General features: G+C 61.9%; 11 protein-coding genes across 11 annotated transcripts; 4 read left to right on the top strand and 7 right to left on the bottom strand.

Moving 5' to 3' along the window:
- Nucleotides 1-951: 951 nt before the first annotated feature.
- On the bottom strand, nt 952-2,254 carry RHTO_08020 (transcription initiation factor TFIID TATA-box-binding protein; the record flags this gene model as incomplete). Its single annotated transcript, XM_016421674.1, has 6 exons — nt 952-1,020; nt 1,084-1,173; nt 1,250-1,324; nt 1,403-1,600; nt 1,724-1,811; nt 2,019-2,254. The coding sequence occupies 6 exons, from the start codon at nt 2,252-2,254 to the stop codon at nt 952-954; spliced, it is 756 nt and encodes a 251-aa protein (XP_016273786.1).
- Nucleotides 2,255-2,583: 329 nt separating this feature from the next.
- RHTO_08021 (PaaI_thioesterase family protein, putative) lies at nt 2,584-3,816 on the bottom strand (the record flags this gene model as incomplete). Its single annotated transcript, XM_016421675.1, has 8 exons — nt 2,584-2,687; nt 2,791-2,856; nt 2,962-3,023; nt 3,160-3,266; nt 3,396-3,409; nt 3,504-3,567; nt 3,633-3,711; nt 3,812-3,816. The coding sequence occupies 8 exons, from the start codon at nt 3,814-3,816 to the stop codon at nt 2,584-2,586; spliced, it is 501 nt and encodes a 166-aa protein (XP_016273787.1).
- Nucleotides 3,817-4,202: 386 nt separating this feature from the next.
- RHTO_08022 (molecular chaperone GrpE) lies at nt 4,203-5,130 on the bottom strand (the record flags this gene model as incomplete). The annotated part of the gene is made up of 3 exons (XM_016421676.1): nt 4,203-4,264; nt 4,381-4,765; nt 4,837-5,130. 3 exons carry the CDS (start codon nt 5,128-5,130, stop codon nt 4,203-4,205), a joined length of 741 nt encoding a protein of 246 aa, XP_016273788.1.
- Nucleotides 5,131-5,161: 31 nt separating this feature from the next.
- On the top strand, nt 5,162-9,099 carry RHTO_08023 (Sec20 family protein; the record flags this gene model as incomplete). Its single annotated transcript, XM_016421677.1, has 6 exons — nt 5,162-5,184; nt 5,278-5,506; nt 5,580-5,671; nt 5,739-5,906; nt 5,970-6,082; nt 6,140-9,099. The coding sequence occupies 6 exons, from the start codon at nt 5,162-5,164 to the stop codon at nt 9,097-9,099; spliced, it is 3,585 nt and encodes a 1,194-aa protein (XP_016273789.1).
- Nucleotides 9,100-9,355: 256 nt separating this feature from the next.
- RHTO_08024 (uncharacterized protein) lies at nt 9,356-10,003 on the top strand (the record flags this gene model as incomplete). The annotated part of the gene is made up of 2 exons (XM_016421678.1): nt 9,356-9,806; nt 9,864-10,003. 2 exons carry the CDS (start codon nt 9,356-9,358, stop codon nt 10,001-10,003), a joined length of 591 nt encoding a protein of 196 aa, XP_016273790.1.
- Nucleotides 10,004-10,226: 223 nt separating this feature from the next.
- On the bottom strand, nt 10,227-11,948 carry RHTO_08025 (BTB/POZ-like domain containing protein; the record flags this gene model as incomplete). Its single annotated transcript, XM_016421679.1, has 5 exons — nt 10,227-10,485; nt 10,547-10,654; nt 10,727-11,013; nt 11,088-11,269; nt 11,330-11,948. The coding sequence occupies 5 exons, from the start codon at nt 11,946-11,948 to the stop codon at nt 10,227-10,229; spliced, it is 1,455 nt and encodes a 484-aa protein (XP_016273791.1).
- A 286-nt stretch (nt 11,949-12,234) lies between these two features.
- Nucleotides 12,235-14,634, bottom strand: RHTO_08026 (auxin efflux carrier transmembrane protein; the record flags this gene model as incomplete). Its single annotated transcript, XM_016421680.1, has 9 exons — nt 12,235-12,366; nt 12,424-12,477; nt 12,533-12,841; nt 12,900-13,714; nt 13,776-13,842; nt 13,898-13,928; nt 13,992-14,278; nt 14,383-14,440; nt 14,630-14,634. The coding sequence occupies 9 exons, from the start codon at nt 14,632-14,634 to the stop codon at nt 12,235-12,237; spliced, it is 1,758 nt and encodes a 585-aa protein (XP_016273792.1).
- Nucleotides 14,635-15,166: 532 nt separating this feature from the next.
- RHTO_08027 (acetyl-CoA synthetase) lies at nt 15,167-18,227 on the bottom strand (the record flags this gene model as incomplete). The annotated part of the gene is made up of 9 exons (XM_016421681.1): nt 15,167-15,277; nt 15,429-15,485; nt 15,627-16,161; nt 16,237-16,540; nt 16,600-17,161; nt 17,217-17,339; nt 17,402-17,528; nt 17,627-17,649; nt 18,078-18,227. 9 exons carry the CDS (start codon nt 18,225-18,227, stop codon nt 15,167-15,169), a joined length of 1,992 nt encoding a protein of 663 aa, XP_016273793.1.
- An 824-nt stretch (nt 18,228-19,051) lies between these two features.
- RHTO_08028 (ubiquitin-conjugating enzyme E2 W) lies at nt 19,052-20,192 on the bottom strand (the record flags this gene model as incomplete). Its single annotated transcript, XM_016421682.1, has 10 exons — nt 19,052-19,062; nt 19,133-19,146; nt 19,208-19,249; nt 19,354-19,413; nt 19,487-19,523; nt 19,604-19,632; nt 19,703-19,773; nt 19,848-19,880; nt 19,969-19,982; nt 20,042-20,192. 10 exons carry the CDS (start codon nt 20,190-20,192, stop codon nt 19,052-19,054), a joined length of 462 nt encoding a protein of 153 aa, XP_016273794.1.
- Nucleotides 20,193-20,519: 327 nt separating this feature from the next.
- Nucleotides 20,520-21,635, top strand: RHTO_08029 (NifU-like protein; the record flags this gene model as incomplete). Its single annotated transcript, XM_016421683.1, has 4 exons — nt 20,520-20,730; nt 20,820-21,374; nt 21,458-21,477; nt 21,546-21,635. 4 exons carry the CDS (start codon nt 20,520-20,522, stop codon nt 21,633-21,635), a joined length of 876 nt encoding a protein of 291 aa, XP_016273795.1.
- A 230-nt stretch (nt 21,636-21,865) lies between these two features.
- RHTO_08030 (aconitate hydratase) lies at nt 21,866-24,842 on the top strand (the record flags this gene model as incomplete). Its single annotated transcript, XM_016421684.1, has 8 exons — nt 21,866-22,166; nt 22,229-22,353; nt 22,454-22,568; nt 22,691-23,414; nt 23,475-23,614; nt 23,696-24,173; nt 24,251-24,395; nt 24,456-24,842. 8 exons carry the CDS (start codon nt 21,866-21,868, stop codon nt 24,840-24,842), a joined length of 2,415 nt encoding a protein of 804 aa, XP_016273796.1.
- Nucleotides 24,843-25,305: the final 463 nt, after the last annotated feature.

Raw genomic sequence — 25,305 nt, forward strand, 5'->3', positions numbered from 1 at the left:
CAGAGACGATGAAGACGACGTTGGAATGCACCAGACGAACGGCGAAGATGCCGTCTGCGGCGTATCAGCGCCCTCTGCGCCTCGATTTCTGCTCTTCTCCCTCTCTGGCTCGCACCTCTCGCTGTCGAATCCGCCCGACGCGCCTGCGGGACAGCGCTCTTGACGCCCTTGCTAAGAACTCCTTGTTGGCAGCGAGGTCGTTCTGGTGGAACGTAAGCCGTTGCTATCACGTTCCTGCTCGCTCGAACTCCATCCTTCTCTCTCGCTGCTTCGCTCCTCCACTAGAACACTCCTCTCGAGCTGCTCCTCGCACCGACGAGCGCGGCCATACGCTCCGCGATTCACAGCCTCGCTCGTACCCTGATCCTCACTCTCCTCCCCTCCCCTCCTCGTTCGCAGCGATTCCTCCTCGCGACTCTCCTCGCTTTCTTCCAGCTCGACGCACTACGGACGGAGAGAAACTCTGCAGCACAAGAGGATTGATAAATCGTGTCAAACTTGCAACGCACTTCGCCACTCACCGCCCCTCACCGCCCCTCACCGCCCCTCACCCTCCGTCACTCAAGCGCCACCCCGCGTGACCCCCAGATTTCGGAACAAACAACGAAGACGGAGGAGGGTACAACAGAGCTGGAGGGAAGGCAAGCGGGCGGAGAGGGGAAGAGGAGGGAGCGGGTACAATGACGAGGAGAATAGGCTTGTGTTTGGAGGGTTTTCGATGCGAGATGAGATGAACGAGGAGAAGAAGAGGAGGAGGGGCGGGAAAAGCCGAGGACAGCAGCAACGAAGCGCTCCTCTTGCTCTTCCCCTCTTCCCCTCCTGCTCCTACGGGGTATGAAGCGCGAGTTTCGAGTCGAGATGCGTGGAAGCGAGGGGAAAGGCGCGGCGGACGAAGGGGTGGGGGTATCGAGGGATGCGAGGCGAGGCGGAAGGTGGAGGCGAGAGGCGAGATCAAGGCTTGCGGTACTCGTTCAAGACGGGGTAGATCTGCGCAAACGCTTGGTAGATCTCTTCTCGGAACTATCATCCGTGCACGAGAGTCAGCGAAGGGGCGAGGAGGGAAGGGGAGGGGTGGGGACGCACCTTGGCGCCGGTGAGGACGATCTTGCCCGAGACGAAGATGAGCAGGACGACTTTGGGCTTAACCATGCGGTAGATCAGGCCGGGGAAGAGCTGCGCGTCCGAATGCCGGAGAAATCAGTCACGTCGCTTTTGGAAGGCGAGAGCGAAGCGAGGGCACGGCACGCACCTCGGGCTCGTACGAACTGAAGTGTCCGTGGCCGTACGCGAGTCCCTCCAAGCGAATGGGGAACTTGACGTCGCACTGCAAATTCAAAGCGTAGCTCGCAGTCAGTCTCGCAGTCTCAAGAACGGGACAAGACAAGCGCGGCGTCGGACTCACGCTTCCGACAATGTTCTGAATCTTGAAGTCGGTGAACTTGGTCTCGAAGCCGAGCTTCTGGATGATGCGTGCATATTTGCGCGCGGCGAGGCGCGAGTCGTCCTCCGACTTGGCGCCGGTGACGACCACCTTGCCTGACGCAAAGACGAGCGCGGTCGTCTTCGGCTCGCGGATACGCATGATGACCGCCGCAAATCGCTACGAGAGCGGGGTGCGAGAACAAGCAGCAGCGAAGGGGAAACGGGCGAGGAGACGGGTGCTCAAGGCTCGTTCAGTTCTCCGGATTGAACGGGAAACGGTTCAAAACGATGGAGAACAGACCTTTGGGTTGTACTCTGCGTTGCGGGCATGCAGGGCAATCGTCTTGAGGTCGAGCTTGCACTCGAGGTTGACGGTTGCGACGATGTTCCTTCGCGAGGAGGGGAAGCCGAAGCGCGTGTCAACACTCGTGCAACAAGGTCGCCTCGGACAGTCACTGCATCAAATCGATACTCCCGGTACACTCTGCCGCCCGCCCACCCTCCAAGCATGCCACGGCCGGGCCAGCTGACCGCGCGTCCACCTCATCTGGTGCGCTCGCTCGCCTCAACTCGACAGAGCCTGAGCGGAGACTCACTGCAGCGTAGGCACGATCCCGTTGACACCAGGGATGACGGCGTTGGCGTCGCTGTCGACTCCCTTGCCCTTGTCGCTCGCCTGCGTGCCGGCTGACTCCATCGCCGCGCCACTACCACTCGCGCCCGCGTTCGCCCCGCTGCCCGCGTGCGCTGCACCGCTGCCACTCGCCACACCGTTGCTGCTGCCGTTGCCGTTGATAGAAGTGCCGCGCGAGGGGAGGACGAGTCCAGACATCGTGGGTGGGCGAGGGGTGGTGGGTTGGTCGAGATGGGGCGAGATGAGGAGCGGTCGCGACGGTGTGCGGGCGGTCTGAGGCGGTAGCGGGTGCAGAAAGGACGGTAGCTGAGCAGGTACGGCAGGCGCACAGAGCAGTGGTGTGCGTGCGAGCGGGTGAGGACGAGCGAGAGAGGCGAGCGGAGCGAACTCGAACGACTACCTCGCTTCCAGTCACTCGCGGTGCTTGCGAATATCTGCATTGGACGTCTGATTCTATCATACGATTTATGGCGGCGAGAGCGACTGCCGGGAAGCGAAGTCTACCACCCTCCCCTCCTCGCGTCCGTCTACTCGCGGGGCATCTCGCCCTGCACCAGCTGCTCGCCGTCCTCGCTAAACTTGACATTCTTGTCGCTCTTTAGCGCGTCCGCGATGTATTTGGTATGTGAGCCTAAGGGTGAGGAAGCGTCAGTTGCTACTACTCGACATCTCGAAGGACCTGGTACGCGGCAGTGCCGCGGAGCAGGACCACCGAAAAGCGAAGCAGGACTCGCCGAAAGCGAGGAGCTTGCCCGATTCCGCGCTGAACAGCTCGATCCGGGTGAAAGCGAGCGTCTTGCCTGTGAAGCGCAGGTGTGAGCGTCGCATTCCTCGACCAACAACTCGTACCCCGCCAGACGGCGACACTGTGCTTTTACGACGTGGTTGTGAGAGAGGAAACGCACCCAAGTTGACGAGCTCGCTCTGTATCCGCACCGTCTCGCCCAGCTTTGCTCCTCGTACGAACCTGTGCGAGCGAGGAGAATCTGTTAGCTCTCGCTTGCCCACTTCGGACTCTACCATCGCACAGTTGGCCCGCTTTAGGACCAGCCACGCGAGTATGGTCAAGCAGCAAGCGGGAACCGCGAAGCTTCGCAACGCACGTCTGGCTCATATCCGTCGACACGCCCGTCATGTACAGCCCTTTACTCGCGAGCGCAAGTGAGCCCATTGTGTCGACTAGCGAGGCGATTAAGCCGCCATGCAGGCCCTGCAATCGCGAGAGAAGCGGAAGAGGAGAGGAGGGAGGAGGAAGATGGCAGGTTGCACGGGTCAGCCTGAGCCGTTGCGCCAGCTGCGTCTGATCCATGAGCGGGATGTTGAAGGCGAAAGGACGAACATTCAGCCGGTTGACTGCGAGCAAGCCAATACAAGCAAAGCCGCGGGACGAGAAGGTCAGCCTCCCCCTCGTCCTCCTCACAAGCGGTCAAGCGAATCCTGCACGCACTCTGATGCCTCTTGACCTCCATCACCGCCTCCACCTTCCCAGGCCTCGCATCCTTCACGACCAGCTAAACGAGCCCCACATCAGTTCGCTCCTCCTCCAGAACGAGGACGAGAGAAGAGCTGGACGAACGTGTCCGAATGAGTTGGAATCGTGCCCTGCGTTGCGCTGGAAGGCGGACCAGACTAGTTGGGTGAAACGTTTGGAAGCGCTGGATGACCGGCAGGATGCGATGAGGAGATGAAGAGGAGAGAGAGCCGGGTGAGCTGGTCAGTCCGGGAGAGCATAAAGCAGGGTCGTACAGAGCTCACGACATGGCACAGGAGCGGAAAGAGCAACGCAGAAGGGGGGTTCAGGGAGTGGAAGAAGCGAAAGAGCGGCGAAAGAACAACTCGCGAAGACCCGGTCCAACGAATGGACAGGAAGTGCGAGAGTAGTGAGTGCTGATTGCATTTGCTGCTGATGAGGGACAGTTCTGAGCTGTCCCGAAGAGAGTCCGGGAGGAAAAGGAGAGGGTAACATGCGACACACAACGCAGACCGGAAGCGAAGGAGGCTGCGTGCTTAGTGCTATTCTATACAGAGTGCGTGGGAGGGTCAGGATGTGGCAGGGGCAGGAAGAAGGAAGCGGGACGCCGCCCGCAGAAAGTCGTTGGAAAGGAAGTCGAGGGGAGAAGGCGGATTTTGGGAGCAGGCGGGTCGTTTACTCGGTCGAGAGAACGACACCAACCTTGGCGGGGCGGAGGAGGCGGTCCTTGATCATGTCTGCGCGGATGAAGCGCGTCGTGTGAACGGATCGGGAGATACAAGAGGGCCAAAGAATCGTCCAGGGTCAGCAAAGTCAGTCTCGGCGTATTAGTGGGCGTAAGAGCGGTACGTACATCCGATCTCCTGGCACTCGAGAACCGACCCAGGCTCCTTGCCGGGAACGGGCGCCTGGTAGAGCGCCTCGTGCTTGTTCGGGTCGAACTGCTCGCCAGTCGGGTCGAACGCAACAACGCCGTGCTTCGCCAAGACCTTCTCGATACCGCGCTTCGTCAGCTTGACGCCCTCGTGCAAGCCGAGGAGATCAGAGTTGGGCGTGTGGTCGGAGGAGGAGACGAGGCGCTCGGCGGGAATGGAGCGGAGGGCGAGGTTAAGGACGTCGATCTCGGAGATGAGGTCCTTGGCGAACGCTTGCAGCGCAAAGTCCTTGGCCTGCTGCTTCTCCCGCGTCGAGATCTTCTGGAGGTTCTCGAAGTCGGCAAGGGTGCGGAGACGAGCCTCCTGCCGAGTGGCGCAGCTCGCCATGTCAGCTTGCGGGCCTCTCGAGCACAACGAGCAGACCGGCCACGCACCTTGAGCTCTGCAACGATCTTCTTCTGCTCCTCGAGGAGCTTGGTCAACTCGTCGACCTTTCCCGCATCCACCTCGATCTTTCCGTCCTTCGGTCCAGCTCCAGCGCCGTTCTGTGCGGTCTCTGCGGTCGCTGCTGCCGGTTCCTGCTGTGCCTCAGGCGCTGCCGAGTAGAAGCGGAGCGGCGAGAAAGTTGGTCGGCAAGGGACGGCAGCGACGACGGCGCGGGGGAGGACGGCGGGACTGGGGCGGGCGATGGCGCGAGATGCGCGAGCGAGTGACCGTGCAGCGTGCATTCTAGCGGAAGTACGAGTCTGAGAAGTGGCGATGAGAGAGAGAGCGAGCGAGTTGTATTGCTTCCCTTACAACCAACTACTAATGCTCGTCTAATCCGCTTGCTACCTGCTGGACCGTTGTACTGACAGACTCGTCCACACACGCAGGCCACCGCCGGCACACACGCCAGACCCGGCAAAGGCGCGGTCGCCGCCGCCGCCGCCTCCCCTCCCCGGAGCGATCCTCGACCTCACAGACTCGCTCCTCCGCCGCTTGCAGGACTTAGAGGACTATCGGATCCCGCAGCTGGCGCAATGCAGGGGCCCAGTCACCTTCCACGAGGAGCTCGCGGCGGGTGTGAGGGCAGAATTGGCGGGTTGCAAGCGCGACATTGAGGTGCGTCACCAAGGCCCGCTGCGCTCGCCCGCTTCGTTCGTTGGGCTGACGGACTCGCTCGTACGCTGCGCAGGAGCTCAAGCTTGAGGTGGACGACCTCGACAGGGCCCGGGAACGGGCGGCGGGCGGTGAACACGTCAAGCAGGTTCAGCAGCGACTTGACGGGTGCGTTCGCTTCCTGCAGTCCTCGATACCTTTCATGCTCTCGCTGACACGACGAGCGACTTCTCAGCTGCACGAAGCTGTACCGGCAGGCCGTCGTGACGTCGAAGCGACAAATTGACGCCTCCGCACACCTGCTCGCTCGGGAGGAATTGTTCGCCTCGGTCAGCGGAAGGGGTTCACCAGGACCCGGTTCACCTGGAGGAAGCGCGCAGAGGGGCGCAGGACCGAACCAGACGTGCGTGCGATCCTGAATTTCATGCAACTTCTCGGCGAATCTGACAATTCGAGACTTGCACAGCTCCGACGATGCCCTCATGTCTGCGACTTCGGACGTCACCGAGGGCTTGCGAAGAACGTTGCAGCTCATGCAGCAGGAGGTGGACCGGTCACTCGTGACGAACGAGATGCTTCGTGCGTTCATTTCCCTGTCTTTACCGCGTACTGGCGCTCACTTCGTCGCATTCGCAGAGTCTCAAACGCAGACTATGGAGCTGACCTCGACCCAGTACTCCACCCTCTCGACTCTCCTCCACACCTCAAAAACGCTCATCACCTCGCTCGAACGCGCCGACGTCCTCGACCGCCTCCTCCTCTTCTTCGCCTTTACTTTCTTCGCCGCCGTCTGCGCGTACATCTTCAAGAAACGTGTCGTTGACCGTGGTGTACGGGTCGTGGGCGGATTGGGAGGACTCGTTGCGAAGGGCGGAGGAGCGTTGGCGGGGTTGTCGAAGCGGCAGGGAGCGGGTGGGGCGGACGTCCCTTCGCCGAGCGGGGTCACGGGCGAGGCCAGCAAGGTGGTCAGGAATGAGGTCATGGGAGAGGTAGCACGAGCGACTGCCGCTGCAGGTGCGGCTGTCAGCGCTGTCTGGGCGGGCGTCGAGAAGGTCCGCGAGAGGGCTTCCAAGCCGCAGAATGCCGAAGCGCAGGAGCAGGACGACCGCGAGGCGTTCGAGGACGTCCCGTCGCGAGAAGAGGAGGTCGAGCACGTCGCTGCGCCCGTTCAGGCGCCGCCGTCTCCTTCGGTGGAGCCCGAAGGTCAGGACGACGAGGCGGACGACGAATTCTTCGACTTTGCTCCGGACGAGCCTTTCGAGATGCCGACTCCCGTCGACGATGCAGCATTCTTCGACGAGCCCGACAGTCCCGTCTACGCCGCCCCGCTCGAATCCTTCTCCGACGAAGCGCTCGTTTCATCTTCTGCACCGCCTCTCCCCGCCGAGTCGACTACTATCGACATCCCTTCTTCAGCGATCTCTACACCTTCCGCAGTGCCTGAAGCCGACTTGCCCCAACCCGCCGCCCAACTCCCCCTCGACGAAGTTCCCGAACCTTCAGAAGGTCGCGGGCTCTTCGAACGCGGCGACGCAGACGCGCATAGCGCTCCGCCTGTGCCGGCTGCGGACGGGGACGAGTTCGAGCCGGTCTTCTTGCGCGAGGAACGCCCGCCGCAGCCTACGATGGAGCATGTCGAGGATGTGTTCGATGGTGGAGCGACAGAGGAGGTTCTGGACGAGGCAGGAGAGGCGGAGCACCTGGAAGCAGACGAGGAGCTGGGAGTCGCGGGTGAGGACGAGGAAATGGCTGAGACGGGCGAGGAGGACAAGGTCTTTGACCGCTCGCAGTACGAACCGTTCCGACCGAATCGTCCAGATCTCGACGAGCAGCTCGGCGACATCAATCGCATCGTCGAGGGCAACGCGGTACCTCCCGCCGCCTCTTCCGACGAACCAGTCGCAGACCTTCCTCCTTCCGCTTCGCTCTCCACCCTCGACATTCCCGAGTCGACCACCATCCCTACGCCTTCCTCTGTTCCCGACCTCGATACCGGCATCGACCTCCCAACCGACTACTCCGACATCGACGAATCCGCCGCCCCTCTCCACCCCGTTCGCGTCCCTCTCGAGGAGACCGCACCTTCTAACCGCGATTACGTCGCGATTGTCCACGATGCCGAGGAGGCGGAAGAACCGCGAGACGTTGCGGGAGTTGAGGGCATCACCGTCCCGCTTGATGCGGAGGAGGTGCACGCCGGTACGGTGCCGCCGCTCGACGTCGAGGAGAGTGGCGGAGATCCCCTCGCGGTCGAAGATGAAGCAGGTGTCGAGCACCAGACGGAGCTCCCGATCGACCTTGCGGCGGAGCAGACGCTCTGGGACGTGGACGAGCAGGACACGCCGGATGTTGAGGAAGTCTTGGCCGCTTCGGAGCCCCCACAGACTGCGAATGAGCCGTACGTCGAGGAGGAGCAGGCGAATGAGGAGGAGTTGCTCGAGCAGATGTTGGAGCAGCAGATGGGCTACGGCGGTGGAGTCGGCGCGATCGCGGCTGCGAACGCGACGGCGCCTCTCGAGGAGGCCGCGAAGGAGCCGGCTGCAGCTGAGCCTGCGGCGGACGAGCAGGAGGAGCCCGCGGCGGAGGACGAGTATGAAGAGGCGGAGAAGCAGGAAGAGGCGGACGTGGATTCGGCGGCCGATGTCTCCAACTCATCTCCTCTCGGCGAGACCGAAGAGGCCTCTGCGGACGAGGCAAAGACGCTTGAAACAACGAGCGAACCCTCCGCCACCGTCGCCGCTGAAGAACCGACCGTCGCTAAGGCCGTCGAGCTGACTTCCACTCCTCTCGACGAGTCTCCCGCCACGCCTGAACCTCCCGTTCCGACTTCGACTTCTGAACCTGAGCCGGAGTTTGTCGAAGAGCCTGCCGATAACGGTGTCGAGGAGGAAACGGCAGCTCCCGCTGCGCCGCCGTCTGAAGCGGAGCCGGCTGCGACTGCTACGCCAACGGCCGCTCCTGAAGCACAGTTGGCGGAGCTGTCGGAGCGAAGCGGCGAGGATGGAGCAGTGGAGGAGGCAGGACATGCGGAGCTCGAGGCGGACGAGGATATCGACGATGAGGCTTCCTCAGTCGACGACTCCGCCTACGAGACGCCTGACAAGCCCTTCGGCGTCCCAGATGCGCCTACAGCCGCTCCTTTCCCGCCTTCCGAGCCCGACATAGTGGAGGAGATGGTCACCCCATCTCCGTCAACCCCTGAACCCGCCCCTTCGACCGTCCACCTCGTCACACCAACACCGACAGTGGAATCAGTAGTGTCGGCACCTGTCGAGACTGAGTTGCCCGTTAGCGACTCGTCAGCAACGGAGGAGGCAGAGCAGGCGGAGCTTGCAGCGCCGGAGGAGGAAGAGGAGGAGGAGCCGGCGCATCCGTTCAATTCTACGGATGTACCTCACTCCGTGAAGCAATCGCAGGAACAGCTGGAAGTGGAGGACGCATCGATTGGAGACGAGACTTTGGCGGACGACGAGTTTGCCGAGGAGTTCGAGGAGGGTGAGGAGGGTGAGGAGTACGCAGACGAGGACGGCGCATTCGACGAGCTGGACGGCGATGAGGACATGGAGGCGTTCGAGGCGCCGCGGGATGAGCTGTAGAGGCGGAGGATCGTTCGCAACGCTGGCCGTCTATCTCCAGCCGCCACGGCTTCCGCGTCTCGCCGCGCTCGCCTCGCACACCATGATCTTAGCCCGACCCAGCAACTTCTCTTACGACCGCCTCACGCCGTCCTTTGCAGCGCTATTTCCTCAGCGCGAGCGATCGACAGTCTTCCGCTCACGTGACCGGGACGGGTCTATCACGCCGGCTCACCTTATCCTCGTCACTCGGCGCTCTCGCTCCTCCTCCTCACCCATGCTCTCGCTCAAAGCCGTTCACGACTCTCGCCGTACTCGCACTGTCGCTCTGCCACCCTCTGCACGCCTACACTACAACCTCTCGCGCACTCCCGTTGTCGGCACGTCAATCGGCTCATCCGCGAGGCTGAATGGAGCGGTCATCCTGGCAGGAGGAACGGCGACGATGGGCAGAGCAAGACCACAGCGGAACACGGCGACGACGCCGGTAGTAGGTCAGGGAAAGGTGAAGGACTCGGAGGACTCGACTCATGCCGGAAGGATCGCCCAGGACAAACAGCGGGAGTTGACGACGGCGCAGGCGACAGCGAGTAACGAAGACGCTCTTGGCGCGACAAAAGCGGCGGAAGAAGACTTCCAACCCGCTACAGCGGACCCGCCGACTCACGACGCATTCGAAACGGCGAATTCTCCTCCTCCTCCTCCTCCTCCTCCAAGAACACTCCGTCGTGCGTCCCGCCTTTCGCCCTCCTTGCCGAGTCCTACTGACTCTCTCTGCTACGCAGGCGCAGACTCGCACGACTTCGAGATCGTCCCTCTTGCGCCAACTCTCGCCGAAACTGTCCTTCTCCCTCTTCCGTCGCCGGCCTTGGACGAGGATGAGTGGGAAATCCTCGCAGCGCACGACGATACGAACTGCTCTTGACTTTACACCTGTCCACCTGTTCATGCAGTTGTCGCATCCGTACCACCCGCTATTTGATCCGTTCATGTTGCCTTGCTTCCCTAGTCCTCGCCAGCCTTGTAAACTCCGTCATACGTAGCTATGCTCTATGCCATAAGCCCGCAAGGTTCAGCTATCTCAAGGAACGGGACGACCGCAATCTTCGTGGAGGGGAAGTGTTGCACTCGACCAGCGAGCTACACCTTCACCCGCCAAACGACCCAAACCCTCGCTCCTTCCTTCTCTCTCCAGCGCTCGCCGACTCCTCCCGCATCTCAATCGAAAGAAAGTACCTCGCCGACGTATTCTTCTGCGTCGCTACCGTGTCTCCCGCACCCGTCCGCAGATGCGCCCAGGTGCCCGAGCTGGTCGTTGCCGAGGCAGAAGCGGGCAAGCCGCCGAGCGTGAGGGAGCTCCAGTTGCGTGCGGGGGTGATGCCGAGCTGGAACATGCGGTCGAAGAGGCTGCGAAGCGAGAGGGTCAGTTCCGAGTGCGTGTCAATCGTGCGAGGCGAGGGGGACCAACTCGACGACCCAGAGCTTTGCGTGAGTTTGACAGGCGGTGTAAGGCAGGTGTAGGGCGGGAGAGGAAAGAGACGGCTCGAGGAGGCGGAGGCTTCGGAAGATGATTGACCTGCGACGACACCGTCCGACAACGGTGTCAGGATGCGCAGCCTCGCCTGACATAGCAAGAGACCCAACGCACGGCTGAGGGGTTCCGAAGCGAAATGCAGCCGCAAATGCAGATCGCCATTTCTCGTCGACAAGGCGAGCGCAGCGAGACGGGTCGTCGCATGCGGGTTGACAGGAGTAGTCCCGCAGAATCGAGACCTGTCCAAGTTTGAGCAGCCGCTCGAGAAACCAGGACCGCTTCCGCTCGAGCTTGAGAAGCGTGCTCGGATCGAGAACGGCGAGTTCTTCACTGCTCCAGCCGGCGTAGTTGTCGAGAATGTAGCGGCTTGCTTCTCGGTAGAGTTCGGGGATGCACATCTCCTGCGAGCGCATTCACGTCAGTCCTGGACGGAGCGGTACCGTGGGAGTCCGGGTGGAACAGAGATGTGCCGCACCTCCGCGATCTTCATGCAGAGGACAGGTCGGCCGGCGGCGGAAGGCAGGAGGAAGGCGAGACACGCGTTGCTCAAGCTCGGAATGTCGAAGAGCAGGGCCATCCGACTCAGGTCCTCCACGTTCGACCAGGTGATGGCGCAGTCGAGTCGCGGGTAGACGTGACAAAGGAGGTCCTGGAAGCCTGTACAGCTCGAAGTCAGCCCGCTGTATAGCCGCGAGGATCAGCGAAATCGGGACGCACTCGCTGCGTTCTCTTCCTGGATCCGTAACCGACACTCAACCCATTCCTCCACGAGCTCGTCGTCATCTTCGTCCGTATCTTCGACGACACTCGATGCGGCGACAGAAGCATCAAGCGAGGGTGGTCGTACAGGCGAGAGCAGCGGTCCTGACTGTCGCGGCGTATGTTGCGGGAGGTCGGGCAAAGATTCGTCGCCCGGGAAGGGAAGTGGGTCGACCTCCGGGCCATCGACAGACGTCGTCCGTAATAACTCCTCAGCCTTCGAAAGTCCCTGGGGTCCTCGCGCATGCGGCCTGAGCGATTCAGTCTCCTTCCATCCGCCTCGCAAGACTCCAGCGAAGAATGGCGAGGCGAGTGCGAGCACTTCCCGGTGTGCGTAGAAGGTCTGGTCCTGCACTCGTATGCGAACTGTCCCTCGGACCGGTGCCCATCGAGAGAAAGTCGAGAGCAGTTCGAACGGGCGCGACTTCGGATCTTGAGGTGGGGAGGAGGAGGAGAGGGGGGGCGTTCTCGAGGAGGTCCCGAAGCCGGGCGAGCCGAAGGTAGTCGAATCGCTCGAGTGCGTCGCAGTGGTCGGCCGACTGGGTTGCAGGAGGTTCGACGGCGGGTGGCTTTGCATCGGGGGAGACAAAGTCGGAACTGGTGAGGGTGCCGGGAGAGCGCACGAGGGCGTCGTGGGCGGTGCGAGGGGTCGTCTGAGGGCGCTTAAGCTATGTTTTTAGCAGTACAGTCGCAGCCGAACCACGGGGAGGGGAGGCGAGTGAGCGGGTAAAAGGAAGGAGGAAGAGGGAAATCAGCGAGGCCTGCCCGACCATCAGCAGCTCCATCACGGCTTCAAGCGCCCTGAGCTCATGAGAGATCTATTCCAACAAAGCTACATGCGGCGATACAACCGAAACTCTACTCTAGGACGAGAATATACTGTTTAGCGAGATGGCCGTCAAGACGACACTCGCAAATGCGAAGATGAGGTACTGCGCAATAAGATATGCTGCGAGGATGTCGGCGTTGCTCTCGCCGTCCTCGGGCGCGAAGATCTGCGAGAGGACGTCGTCAGTGTGAGGCGAACAGCGAAGGGAAAGTGCGCAACGCACGACAGTGAGTGCACACTGCGTTGTCGCAGTCGGACAAACCGAGAAGTAGATCATCTGCGCGGACTACGTTAGCAGGAGCCAGCGAGCGACGGTCAAGGGCCGAACTCACCACGAACTGGAGGACGTGATTGTCCTTGTTGACGAGCCCAGTGTGCGTCGCAAGGCCGCGGACGAAGACGAAACCGATGATGGGCAGGAGGACGACCTTTGCTAGCGCGAGGGCGAAGATGCTGCCGAGGGGAAGGCGCGAGATGGGTCGAGGGATGCGCATCCGGCCGAGTGTCGAGCCGAGAACCATCAGCCCCAGGGGGACCGAGCCGTTACCAATGAATGTTGCGGTGTCGAGTAAGATGGCGAGAGGAGGATTGCCGTCTGGCGCGGTCGGGTGCCAGCTGTAGTCGGGAACGGTCGTAAAGAGCTGTCGGCGAGTCGTCAGCATTCAGTGCTGCAGCTGCAGGATCGGAGGTTTCGCGCACCGCCTTGAGAGGCTTGACGAGCGCGCAGATAAGTGCCGCGACGAGTGAGATGGTCGGCGGCGTCAGGAGCGACAGGGCGAAGCCCTTGACGCTGATCAGGAATCGTCGAACACCGCTCGCCTCTTCTGCCTCTTCGTCTTCGGCTGCTTCCGCTATCTCCTTCATATCCTCGACCTCCGCCATTGCCTTTGTCTCGGCAGACTTGTCCAGCGAGCCGACGGAACTCAGCCGCGTTCCACCCTTCTCGTTTGCGACCTCCACCTCCTTCGTCGCCGACTGCGTACCAGCCTCGGTGATCTCGTCGTCAACGACCGAGCCCGCCGGCGAGCCGACGATGGTCCGCAGACGATCCCGCTCGAGCTGGAGAAGGCGTCGTCGAGCGGGTCCGTCCGGTGCTGTGCTGGCTAGCTGACCTGGCGTGTCCGCGGGCGAGGCGGCATGTGCGGCACTCGCTATCTCGCGGATCGAGCTGCGGTCGATTGAGCGAGATGTGGTTTGGCGGTGTAGAGGCGAGAAGGTCGCGTGAGGGTACCGCCGCTGCGACGCTGTCGAGGCGACCTTGTGCAGCTCGTCGAGTGTAGGCACCGGCAACTTCTCCTCAACGCTGCTCGCCTCGCCGTCCAGTCCCGAGCTAGACCGCTTTGCTCGACGGCGCACGAAACCGCCGACTTTGCTGCACGCGCGGCGGTACTTGTCGAGCGCGCCCTTCTCCTGCTCATCATCTGCGAGGGGCGGCGGAGGATGCGTGTAGTCGCGCTCGATGAGGTGAATGCCGCGCATGGGGAAGAGGGTGATGTAGAAAATCAGGATGAAGACTGCGCGGACGAGCGGTGTTGAGTCCGCGGAAGTCATTGAACGGCGGCGAATGAGACGCACTAGCAACATAAGCAATTGCAAGGTTCGAGTCTTGGACGCCGGCGAAGGGTGCGGAAGCGCAGACCGTCTGTTTCGGGCGAAGTCAGTACATGAGCTTGCGATGTCCGAGAGAAGGGACCGACCTGTACAACGGACGTCGGCAGATCTCCCCAGCTGTTCTCGAGTACCGAGGTCAGTCAGCAGCAGCCTCAGAAAGCATTACGAGCGGACACGCACTTTGACCATGTCGCCGCGGCCAGGATGCCCCATCGAAAGTTTCGTGGCGTGCGGAACGTCACCCTGACGAGCACGCCGAGGAGGAGAGAGATGATGATGTAGACGAAGCCGACGAGAAAGATGGGACCGATGGCTTTTGCGTTCTCTGGCGTGATTGACGGGACGATCTTGGAGAAGAGAAGGTTCGGGAGGAAGACGTTGAGGATGAGGACGGAGGCGCCACGACTGGCGGGTACGGGGAAGAGGCCAGCTCGCGTGAGCCAGAAACCCAGGCCGGCGGGAATGACCTGCGAGAGAGGCCGCTCAGTCTCGAGCACTCGGGTCGCGGCCTCCTTCACGCCGGGATACACTCCCTCCTCTCCCACTTCACCGTCCCACTGGCCAAACTTACCAGCTTGATCAAGGGCTTCACACTGAGCCAAATGAGGACGTTCGTCGACGGTATAGAGCTGCAAGGGAACGAGGAGAGTCAATTCGCGTTCTGAAGCCAAGCGGACCCGTCTGGCAGTGCTTCTGCGCCGCTCAGTGGAGCATGTAAAGAACAGACGATGTCTACGTCTCGCTCTGTGCTCCGCAAAGCCGCCCGCATCCGCATTTCCCTCCACTGACCTCGACGAAGCTCGAGCAGGCAAACGCACCTCATGCTGAGATCGGCTGCCTCCAGCGCGCCACTAGTCTGCCAGCAGAAGCCCTTTACGCCTCTCGACGACCCTTCTGCAGCCCTCGGCGGCGACGTGTCGAAGCTTGTCCCCCTCGAGGCGGGTCCTGGCGAGCCGGCGCGATGAAGCGGTTGCGGCGCGGCCGGGCGTGATCGAGCGAGTCTGGACGGCACAGATACAGTCTAACAGCACTAAGCGAAGCACAACAAGCGGACCGGACGAGGTGGCAGCGGGAGACAGTCGACGAGAGGCGGAGGGGATCCCGACAGCGCCGTGCCGACGACTTTCGCCTCTCTCGATCTCGCTGCTGGACTGCACAGAAGTAGAGTGACGATAGACTATACATCATTGGATTGCGACCGGAAAGGTATTCGAGGACCCTTGGTACAGATTCGAGACTCGAGGGAAGGGACGGAAACGACGGCACAGAACGACGACGATGCGACTTGGCGGCCTTGTGAGTAGCTTGGCGAATTAATGGCGACAGTTGAAAGTAGCGATGCGAGCCGAGTGCGCCTACTTAGCCGGGACAGAGGCGAACTTCTCCTTGATCTGGTCGACGACGGAAGGGTCGGCAAGCGTCGAGAGGTCGCCGAGCTGGTCCGCCTCGTTAGCGGAGATCTTGCGCTGTGTGTGTAGAACGGCTGTCAGTGTCTGGGGAGGCGCGGGGCGGCGTGGGAAGACGTGGGGGAGACCGCGAGTCTCCAGGACACCGGGGAGGTCGGGACACTCCCGGAGACGTCGCAGAACGCTTCCAGCGGCTCAGAACAACACGTACCAAAATTCTGCGCATAATCTTCCCGCTGCGCGTCTTCGGGAGGTCGTTTACGAGTACCTACGAAGGGAAAGGAGTCAGCTCCGCGGTCCGGAAACCGCCGTTCGGGCCCAAGGCCTCCGTTCCGCCCCAGACTTCGCACAGGGCATCACATAGACTCGTTTGAGCCTGGGGAGGGTTCAGAGAACGATAAAAACGTGCCATTTTTTTCGGAGCCGCAAAAGGACCGATCGTCTTGCGGACCTGGAGGACCAACTCCTTCATGAGAGCCGGCTCGTCCGAAGCGTCGAACGAGAAGTCGGGTTTAAGGGTGACGTAGGCGACCACGGCTTGTCCGGTGAGTTCGTCGGGGATACCGACGACTGCAGTCTCGGCGACGCCGTTGTGCTGGATGAGCGCCGATTCGATCTCGGCGGTCGACAGGCGGTGACCAGAGACGTTGATAACGTCGTCAACACGGCCGCGGATCCAGTAGTAGCCGTCGTGGTCGCGTCCAGCGCCGTCACCGGTGAAGTAGAAGCCGGGGTAGACGTTCATGTACGTGTCGAGGAAGCGCTTGTGGTCGCCGTAGACGGTGCGCGCGATCGAAGGCCAGGGCTTGCGAACGCAGAGGACGCCCTCGACATCGTTGCCGGTGATCTCCTTGCCAGTGGTCGGGTCGAGGAGGACGGGGTCGATGCCGAAGAAAGGAAGGGTCGCTGCGCCGGGCTTGGTCTTCGTCGCCCCGGGGAGGGGACTGTATTGTGGGAAAGTCAGCAAGTGTAGCGAAGAAGAGCGCAAGAGGAGAAATCGAGGAGGGACGGGGACGAACGTGATGATGATCGAGCCGGTCTCGGTCTGCCAGTACGTGTCGACGACAGCGCACTCCTTCTTGCCGACGTGCTCCCAGTACCACTCCCATGCCTCGGGGTTGATGGGCTCGCCGACGGACCCGATCGTGCGGAGGGTCGAGAGGTCGTGTCCCTTGGTGTGCTCTTCGCCGAGGCGGCGGAGGAGACGGATGGCGGTCGGCGCGGTGTAGAACTGGGTGAGCTTGTGCTTGGCGACGACCTCCCAGAAGCGCGACGGGGTAGGGTAGACGGGAGTCGACTCGAAGATCGTGGTCGTGACGCCGTCTGCGTGCGCACCGAGTCAGCGCGTCCGTTCTTTCGGCACGATAGGCACGTGCACTCACTGGCGAGAGGACCGTAGACGATGTAGGTGTGGCCGGTGATCCAGCCGACGTCGGCCATGCAGGCGTAGCGGTCGTCGGGGTGGACGTCAAAGACGTACTTGAGCGTCATGAAGGCGCCGAGGAGGTAGCCGGCGGTCGAGTGGACGACACCCTTGGGCTTGCCGGTCGAGCCCGAGGTGTAGAGGATGAAGAGCGGGTCCTCGGACGAGACGATCTCGACGGGGCAGTAAGGCTGGACCTTGTCCTTCTCCTCGTGCCACCAGTGGTCGCGTCCCTCGGTCCACTTGACGTTGCCGCCGGTGCGCTTGAGGACGAGGCAGTGCTCGACGAGCGGGCACTCGGTGAGGGCGGCGTCGACAATCGACTTGGTCGCGATCGTCTTGCCGCCGCGCTTGCCCTCGTCTGTCGTGATGACAACGCGCGACTTGGCGTCGACGATGCGGTCGCGGAGGGACTCGGCGGAGAAGCCGGCAAAGATGACGGAGTGGATGGCGCCAAGACGGGCGCACGCGAGGAAAGCGATCGCGGCTTCCGGGACCATGGGAAGGTAGATGGCGACGGTCTGTTCGCGGAGAAGGTCAACACACGCTCATCTTCGCAGGGAGTGGAGCACCCACGTCGCCCTTCTTGACGCCGTAGCTCTTGAGGATGTTGGCCGTCCGGCAGACCTCCTGGAAGAGCTGCTCGTACGTGAGCTCGACGTGCTCTCCGGGCTCGTCCGCCTCCCAGATGATGGCAGTCTGCGCAGATTACGGCAATCAGTTCGAGCGATTCCGCAACGGAAGGAAACGGCGGAACGCACCTTATTCGGATGCTTGTACGCCCATCGGTCAACGCAGTTGTACGAGACGTTCAAGCCGCCTTCGGGGAACCACTGGACGTCTCCTGCGGTGAAGGAACCAGCCTGGACAGTCGTGTACGGGCGGTGCCTGCGAGTTGCGGACAACGGAGTAGGAAGCGGTCAGCTCGCGTCGCCGTCGCCTCACCCTCGTTCGAGCGGAGGAAGTGCGAGAAAGGCAGAACGCACCAGTAGAGGTGTTCCTTAGCCATCTGTTTCCGTCATCGTTGCGGCGCGAGCGAGCGAGTGTCAGCTCTTGCGTCTCGGAACCCGTCGCGCTGTCCCCGCAATGTCCTTCAGCGCCGTCCTCAGCGTCTCGCATTGCGCGGACCAGGTTGCATTCGAATCCTTGATTGTCCTCGAGCTCCCAAGAAACCGCTCGTCCCGCTGCGAGGCGAAACCATCGCGCGCGAGCCAGACGACCATGCCCTCCGCCCCCAACCGCCTGCAGAAAAGCGAGTTGACCGCCTTAAGAGGTGCCGCGCAGCTCTGCGTGATGCCCAGAGTCTCTGCTACGATACGCGAGGGTGCAAGCCCTTCCAGCGACGCCGTGGCGAGCGCCATCTCCTGCTCCTCCTCCGACGTTCTCCTCGCATTTCTGCCTCTCCTCAAGCAGCTAGGGAACGGTCGACGAGCTCACCTCATCCCAAAAGCCCAGAGGATCCTTGATGCTGCGCTCGTACAGCTCCTTGTACTCCTCCTCGTTCGAATGCGGCTTGTGACCCGTCGAGCCATCGTTGCGCTTCGAAATCGGGTGCGTCTTGACTGCTTTGTAGTCGACGTCGGCCATGGCTATAGCGAGAGAGTGTAGCTGAGTAGTCTGAGCGAACGAGTCGACTTGCGAGTCGAGGAGGGAGAAGAGAGCAAGAGCGGGAGGATGAGGAGCTCGTGTTTCCCCACCTTGACCCGACGCTGACCAGTCGAGCCCGGGGTCGATTTGCGCGCACCTGACAAGCCGTGTCACAGGTCCGCGCGCACCCGTCTTCGCCCGCCCTTCCCTTGGCCGCGACAGCTCCCTCCAATCCTTGTCCGAGGCTTATCCCGGAACAACCAGCGGAGGCCCTCCCTTTCTAATCCAGCGATACAGCAGCGAGCACGAGGAGCATCGCCCAGCAGGGGCGAGACGAGCGAGCTAGGCGGAGCGGCGACGAGCGTTGAGAGAGATGCTCTTGAATCTTGCGAGTTGCAACACTGTCGTTCTGCCGTCCGAGCGAGCGTGGAAGGACGAGCGAGGAGGAGAGTGTGCGAGCAACGTCGGCGCACTCCTCCCTCGCCGTTCCCGTGCTCGCCGACAAGAGTCTTCGTACATCTCCCTCCCCTCGTCCTCCTATCGTCGTTCGTGGCGCAGAAGCGACGTTGTGTCGAGAGGAGGTCAACTCGCGCGAGCGGACAACGCGCGTCGGGAAGATCGGGAACGTCGCAGGATTGGCTGGTCGCAAACGAGACCGGAGGTGCGGGTTGCGGCGAAGGTGCGGCGAAAGGTGGTGCGTGTGAGGAAAGGCGGCGAGTGGTACAGGGGTGTCAGAGGGTGCGGGTATCGAATGCGAGAGACGGATGAAAGGCGAGATGCGAGGCGGCGAGCGGGCGGAAGAGTCGGAGGCAGTTGAGGCGGACTCAGACGGTATCTGCGAGAGTATTGGGCGTCAATTCAACGGTTCTTCTGAGCTGACTGAACCTTTCTGGAGCGTGTCGTACCATCGTGATATGCCCTGCGAGACGGACGAAGCGAGAGTTAGCAGATGTTCTCGGCAGGCGTCAACTCGTACGTGCCATCGGGTATCTTTGGGCGACTTGGGTGCGTTCCGGATGTATCTGCGACGGAACATGCATCAGTCCTCCTATGCGTTCTCCCCAGCACCGCGAGTGCAGCAGGTCGACATGCACGGTGCGCAGGCGAAGGCGGAACTGAAACGCACCTGTCGTTATCAGGCGGCAGCTCCTTCTTCTTGCAGCTTGCGAGCATCGACTGCATAGTGCTGTTCAGGCACCAGGCAAGGAAGACGAGGTCAGCCGTCACAGAACGAGGAAAGCGAGGGAAATGCGACGAACAGGAGAAGGCTTTGGACGTTCAAGACCGGGGACCAGCCTGTGCGTTCACGAGGTAGACCGAACAGCCCAGAGTCAGTGATGGCCACGTACAGGCATGACGAATTCGCATGGACGCACCGCTGCCGAGAACCGAAGCGCAGATGTGTCTGCTCATGGCCGGCCGGTTCGATCAGCCTCAGCACTCAAAGCTGTCACTGAGCCCTAGGCACGACGCACCCATTCGTGTAGACGTGAGGATGTTCGGGCGGTCGGAAGGGAGAGGTCGTGAGGAAAGTGACTTCGGGGGACTGCGAGGACGACCGGCGAACGACCGGCGAGTCAGCACGAGTCGCCGTGACGGGGTCAAAGAGCGTGTCCTCACGTCGATGGGATAGCTGGTCGAGAAACGGAAGCGCTGCGGTCCACGCAGAGTATAGGCAAAGAAGCGAAGGGGAGGGCAAATCAGCTTCTGGTGTTCGTCTTGTCGATGAACGCTTGCGCACCAGTGCGAATTCCTCTGCGCACGTCAAAGCGTCAACGGAGCAATTCAACAAATTAGTGAGCGAGCGAACTCACCCCCTTCGTAGACACTCTCGCCCAAGACTTGCAGCGCAATGACCCATTCCTCCAAGTTCTCCGCCTGTATCAGCCTGCACCCCGCCGGCGGACCCTTCTGCTGCAGTTCTGCGAGCTCCTTCTGCAGCCGTTTTGTTGCGATTCGCGACATCGAGCGGGAGAGGGGTGGGGAGCCGAAGGAGGAGGTGTGCGCGGGCGTAGGCGGTCAGAAGGGCGTGAGAACGGTTGTGTGGAGTCCAGCAGCGCTTCAGCGAGTCCAGTCAAGCGTGTTGGCCAGGTGAGATTGAGTGAGAGAGTTGGTTCGATGAAGCGGACAGGGCATCAACTCCCTCCGGGTGCTGCGTAGACAATAGGACAATTCCCAGTACACTCTCAAATAGCGCAATCCGACATTCCTGGCCCCAACAGAGCGAGTTGACCAGTCGACGCCTTGCCGATTCTTTCTCTCCGAGCGACTCTCCCTTCGTCCTCACACACCATGGCGTCTCCTGCTGCTGCTCGTACCGCCGTTGCTGGCACTGCACGCGCACTGTGCATCCGAGCCACTCCGGCCGCACTAACTGCGACCGCGGGCGCCCGCTCCTTCCATTCGACTCGCTCGTTCGCCGCCGCCTCTTCCTCGCTCGTCTCGACGTTGAGCAGGCCGCGGTTGGCTTCAGCGAGGTCTCCGGCAGCATGGCATCTCGCAGGTGCGCGCACTCCCTCCCTCAAGCCAGCGTGGCGTGCCCATTCGACCTCGGCTGACCTCATCTCGACTGTTCCGTTCGCGGATGGACAGGCTCGCAGCGCCGTACCATGTTCATCCAGACCGAGACGACGCCCAACACCGACTCGCTCAAGTTCATCCCCGGCCAGGCCGTGTCGCCTACGGGCACACACGAGTTCCTCGATGCCGGTGCCGCCGCTTCTTCCCCTCTCGCCGACCGCCTCTTCCACCTCCCCGACGTACGCTCCGTCTTCTTCGGACCCGACTTCATTTCGGTCAACAAGTCTGTGGATGCCAAGTGGAGCGAGTTGAAGCCCGAGATTTACTCGATCATCATGGAGCACTTTACGTCCGGCCGACCACTCTTCGAGGAGGGCAAGGAAAGCGGAGCGGAGGACACGCGGATTCTCGACACCGACACCGAGGTCGTCGCGATGATCAAGGAGTTGCTGGAGACGCGGGTTCGGCCGGCCATCATGGAGGACGGAGGAGACATCGAGTACCGAGGGTTCGACGAGGACTCGGGCGTCGTCAAGCTGAGCCTGAAGGGTAGTTGCAGGGGCTGCGAGAGCTCGGCGGTCACGCTCAAGAGCGGCATCGAGCGCATGCTCATGCACTACATCCCTGGTGCGTGACGCGAGATCTTTGCCCGGTTGCAGTCGCTCGAGCTGAGCGATTTTCTGTTCGTCTGTAACGTTTCGCGCGCTCAGAGGTCAAGGAGGTTGAGCAGGTGCGTTTGTCGACCGCCGACTCGTCGCTCCTCCTCGAAACTGATTTTCTCTCCTCCGTCTCCCGCAGGTCCTCGGTCCCGAAGAGGCGGTTGCGGAAGACGAGTTTGCCAAGTTTGAGGAGCGACTGCGCGCAGGCGGCAAGACTGTGCATGTGTAACCGGGTGCCCCTCGTCAAACGAATGTCGATATAGATCCCGCAACCTCCTGCAGCGCTCTCCCTCTTCTTCCGCGAGTTCTTCGAGAGTTGCACGAGTGCCTGCTCATCCCAGTGAATCCTAGAAAGCCCTTCATTGCCCCAGCCAATGAGTCTCGTTGCGAATCTTTTTCGCTCCGCTATCGCCGGCAGCCACTCGACCTCGTCCGCCTCGCTCTACTCGCTGGGAAAGGATGCTGCACGCCAGGAGACCGCTGCAGCGAGTCGCACACGCGCGCCTCTCGCGCTCGCTCGCCACGCACACCTCGTCGTACCCGCCGCCGCCTCCTCGCGACTTCAAGTCCATCACGCCGCCGTACCCTCACCTCCTCCGCCAGCTCGAGCAGGTCCGCAAGGTCCTCAACCGGCCACTCTCGCTCGCCGAGAAGATTGTCTACTCCCATCTCGTCAATGTCGAGGAGGGACTCGCGGGCGGAGACCCCATCCGCGGCGAGAAGCACTTGAAGCTCCGCCCAGACCGTGTCGCCTTGCAAGGTGCGTAGCGCTCGCTCTCTGTACTCCTCGAGAGCTGAATTAACCGTCGCACACCCGGGCAGATGCCTCCGCCCAGATGGCCATCCTCCAATTCTCGACTTGCGGCCGTGAAGCCACCGCCGTCCCCGTTTCGATCCACTGCGACCACCTGATCTCGGCGTACGAGGGCGCAGAGGCAGACTTGAAGGTGAGCGAGCGGTCCGGAGCTCAGCCGGTGGAGCTCGTCGCTCTTCCTTGCGGATCCTTGCGAGAGAACTTCGCTCACAGCCTGTGTTTCACCATGCCAGAGGTCCGTCATGTCGAACAAGGAGGTGTTTGACTTCCTTGAGTCGGCGGCGAAGAAGTACGGCATCGAGTTCTGGGGCCCGGGCAGTGGTATCATCCACCAGATTGTCCTCGAGAGTGAGTTTCGTCTCATCAGGCCACACTCTGCTCCCTTGTTGCGCCGGGGTGCGGCCTTAAGTTCTCGATCGGCGCTCATCAACAGAGTAGTCGAGCAGAGCTGACTCCGTCCCATTTTGCAGACTACTCGGCTCCCGGTCTCCTTATGCTCGGCTGCGACTCGCACACGCCCAACGCTGGCGGTCTCGGCGCGATTGCGATTGGTGTCGGAGGAGCTGACGCCGTCGACGCGATGACTGCGACGCCCTGGGAGCTCAAGGCGCCGAAGCTGATCGGTGTCGAGCTCAAGGGCGAGCTGTCGGGCTGGTGCTCGGCCAAGGACGTCATCCTCGAGGTCGTCGGCCGTCTCTCGGTTCGAGGAGGAACGGGCTCGATCATCGAGTACTACGGCGAAGGTGTTGAGCGCATGGGCGCGACCGGACTCGCCACCATCGCCAACATGGGTGCCGAGATGGGCGCTACGACTTCGACTTTCCCTTACTCTGACAACATGCGCCGCTACCTGCACGCGACGAACCGCGGACCGGTCGCGGACGAGGCGGACAAGGCGCAGGCCGCAGGGTTCCTCTCGCCCGACAAGGGCTGCGAGTACGATCAACACGTCTCGATCGACCTCTCGACGCTCGAGCCGAAGCTCAACGGACCTTTCACGCCTGACTTGAGTACTTCGCTGAGCAAGTTTGGCGGACTGGTCAAGGAGAAGGGGTGGAAGGACGAGTTGAGCGCGGCGTTGATCGGCTCGTGCACCAACTCGTCGTATGAGGATATGGCGCGCGCGGCGAGTATCGCGAGGCAGGCAAAGGCCAAGGGTCTCTCGGTCAAGAGCAGCTTCATGGTCACGCCCGGGTGCGTCCTCGTGCCTTTCTCCCTTCTCGTGCACGCGTCTCACCGTTGCGTCCCTCGCAGCTCTGAGCTCATCAACGCGACCATCGAGCGCGACGGCCTCAAGGCGGACCTCGAGGCTGTCGGCGGTCAGGTTCTTGCGAATGCTTGCGGACCCTGCATCGGTCAGTGGGAGCGCGAGGAGAAGAAGGGCGAGGAGAACGGTGGGTCGTCGCTCCGCTGCCTCGTCTTCCTATCGCTGAACGGCGTTGGCTGACGATCTTCATGATTGTTGACCTCCACAGCCATCCTCACCTCGTTCAACCGCAACTTCAAGGCTCGCAACGACGGCAACCGCTTGACGATGAACTTCCTTGCCTCCCCCGACATCGTGACCGCGATGGCCTTCTCCGGCAAGCTCTCGTTCGACCCGCGACACGACGAGCTACTCGACTCGGAGGGCAAGCCTTTCAAGTTTGACCCGCCGACTGGTGACAAGCTACCCCAGTCTGGCTTCACCGCCGGCAACACGACCTACCTCCCTCGCCCTACTCCTGAACCCGTCCCCTCCACTCCTCTCGCCATCTCTCCCACCTCGACCCGCCTCGAGCTCCTCGCACCCTTCGAGCCTCACTTCCCTCCCGAGGCTTTCGCCGACTCGTCTAAGAAGCTCGAGTTTGACGACTTGAGGTGCTTGTTGAGGATCAGGGGCAAGTGCACGACCGACGAGATCTCGGCGGCGGGCAAGTGGTTGAAGTACAAGGGTCACCTTTCGAACCTCGCGTACGTCGCGACCGTGTCCCGCCTCTTCCACGCCTTCGAGCATGGCCCGCTAATTCCTGTGCGTGGACGGCTCACAGCGAGAACACCTTCATCGGCGCGACGAACGACCAGACCGGCCGCGTCAACTCGGCGATAGACTTTGAGAGCGGCGAGGAGGGCACGATCCCGGAGGTTGCGAAGAAGTACAAGGCGCGAGGACAGCCTTGGATGATCGTCACCGATGTGCGTGGGCGCTCAGTACCTCCAGCGTCGCTCAAACACTGACAGCTTCGCCTGCCGCAGCACAACTACGGCGAAGGCTCGGCTCGCGAGCACGCGTCCTTGCAGCCCCGCTTCCTCAACTGCAAGGTCATCCTCGCCCGCTCGTTCGCCCGCATTCACCGTACGAACTTGACGAAGCAGGGTGTCCTCCCCCTCACCTTCGCCAACGATGCCGACTACTCGCTCATCGATGCCGGCGACGTCGTTTCGACTCGCGGCCTCGACGATCTCCTTCGAGGCAACCTCAATGCCGACGTCGACGTCGTCGTCAAGAAGGCTGACGGGTCGGAGAAGGTGATCAAGACGGTTCACGGGTTGTCGAAGGACCAGGTCGAGTGGATCCGCGAGGGCTCGGCGCTGAACCTCATCAAGCGCAAGGCTGCGGAGGAGAAGGCTGGGCAGGCTTGAGGCGTCTCGCACAACGGAGGAGAGGAGTGGATGGCGGTATACGGACGGATCTCTCGGAGGTTGCCTCGTCTTTCGACGGCTCTCCTCGGCTTCCGCACCCTGTTGTAGACTTCTAGCTTTGGTATACTTCTGCGTCTCGCATTCTGCAAAAGGAGCACTGCTCCAGTGTGTTCAGGCCGCTTCTCCTCCTGGTCGACTTTCGGAGAGGAGTTGGCGAGTGTGGTCGATCCTCGTCGTCCTGAAGCGTGGCATTGGCTGCCGGTGCTTGTGAAGCTGCTACGGACCTCGCTACGTCTCGCACAGTGAGTCTGGCGTTCTCTCGAGTCCTGTCCTCCCTCTCCCACAGCACTCCACCTCACCCGCCCATCTCTCCGCCGTCGCACACGCGCTGTGCCCCCTTACTGAACTCGAGGCTGTCCCAGAGCGCGTTCTAGAGCACAGGAGCTGAATGAGCGGATTCACC

Source organism: Rhodotorula toruloides, assembly GCF_000320785.1.
Source record: "Rhodotorula toruloides NP11 unplaced genomic scaffold Scaffold9, whole genome shotgun sequence".
NCBI classification, from domain to species: domain Eukaryota; kingdom Fungi; phylum Basidiomycota; class Microbotryomycetes; order Sporidiobolales; family Sporidiobolaceae; genus Rhodotorula; species Rhodotorula toruloides.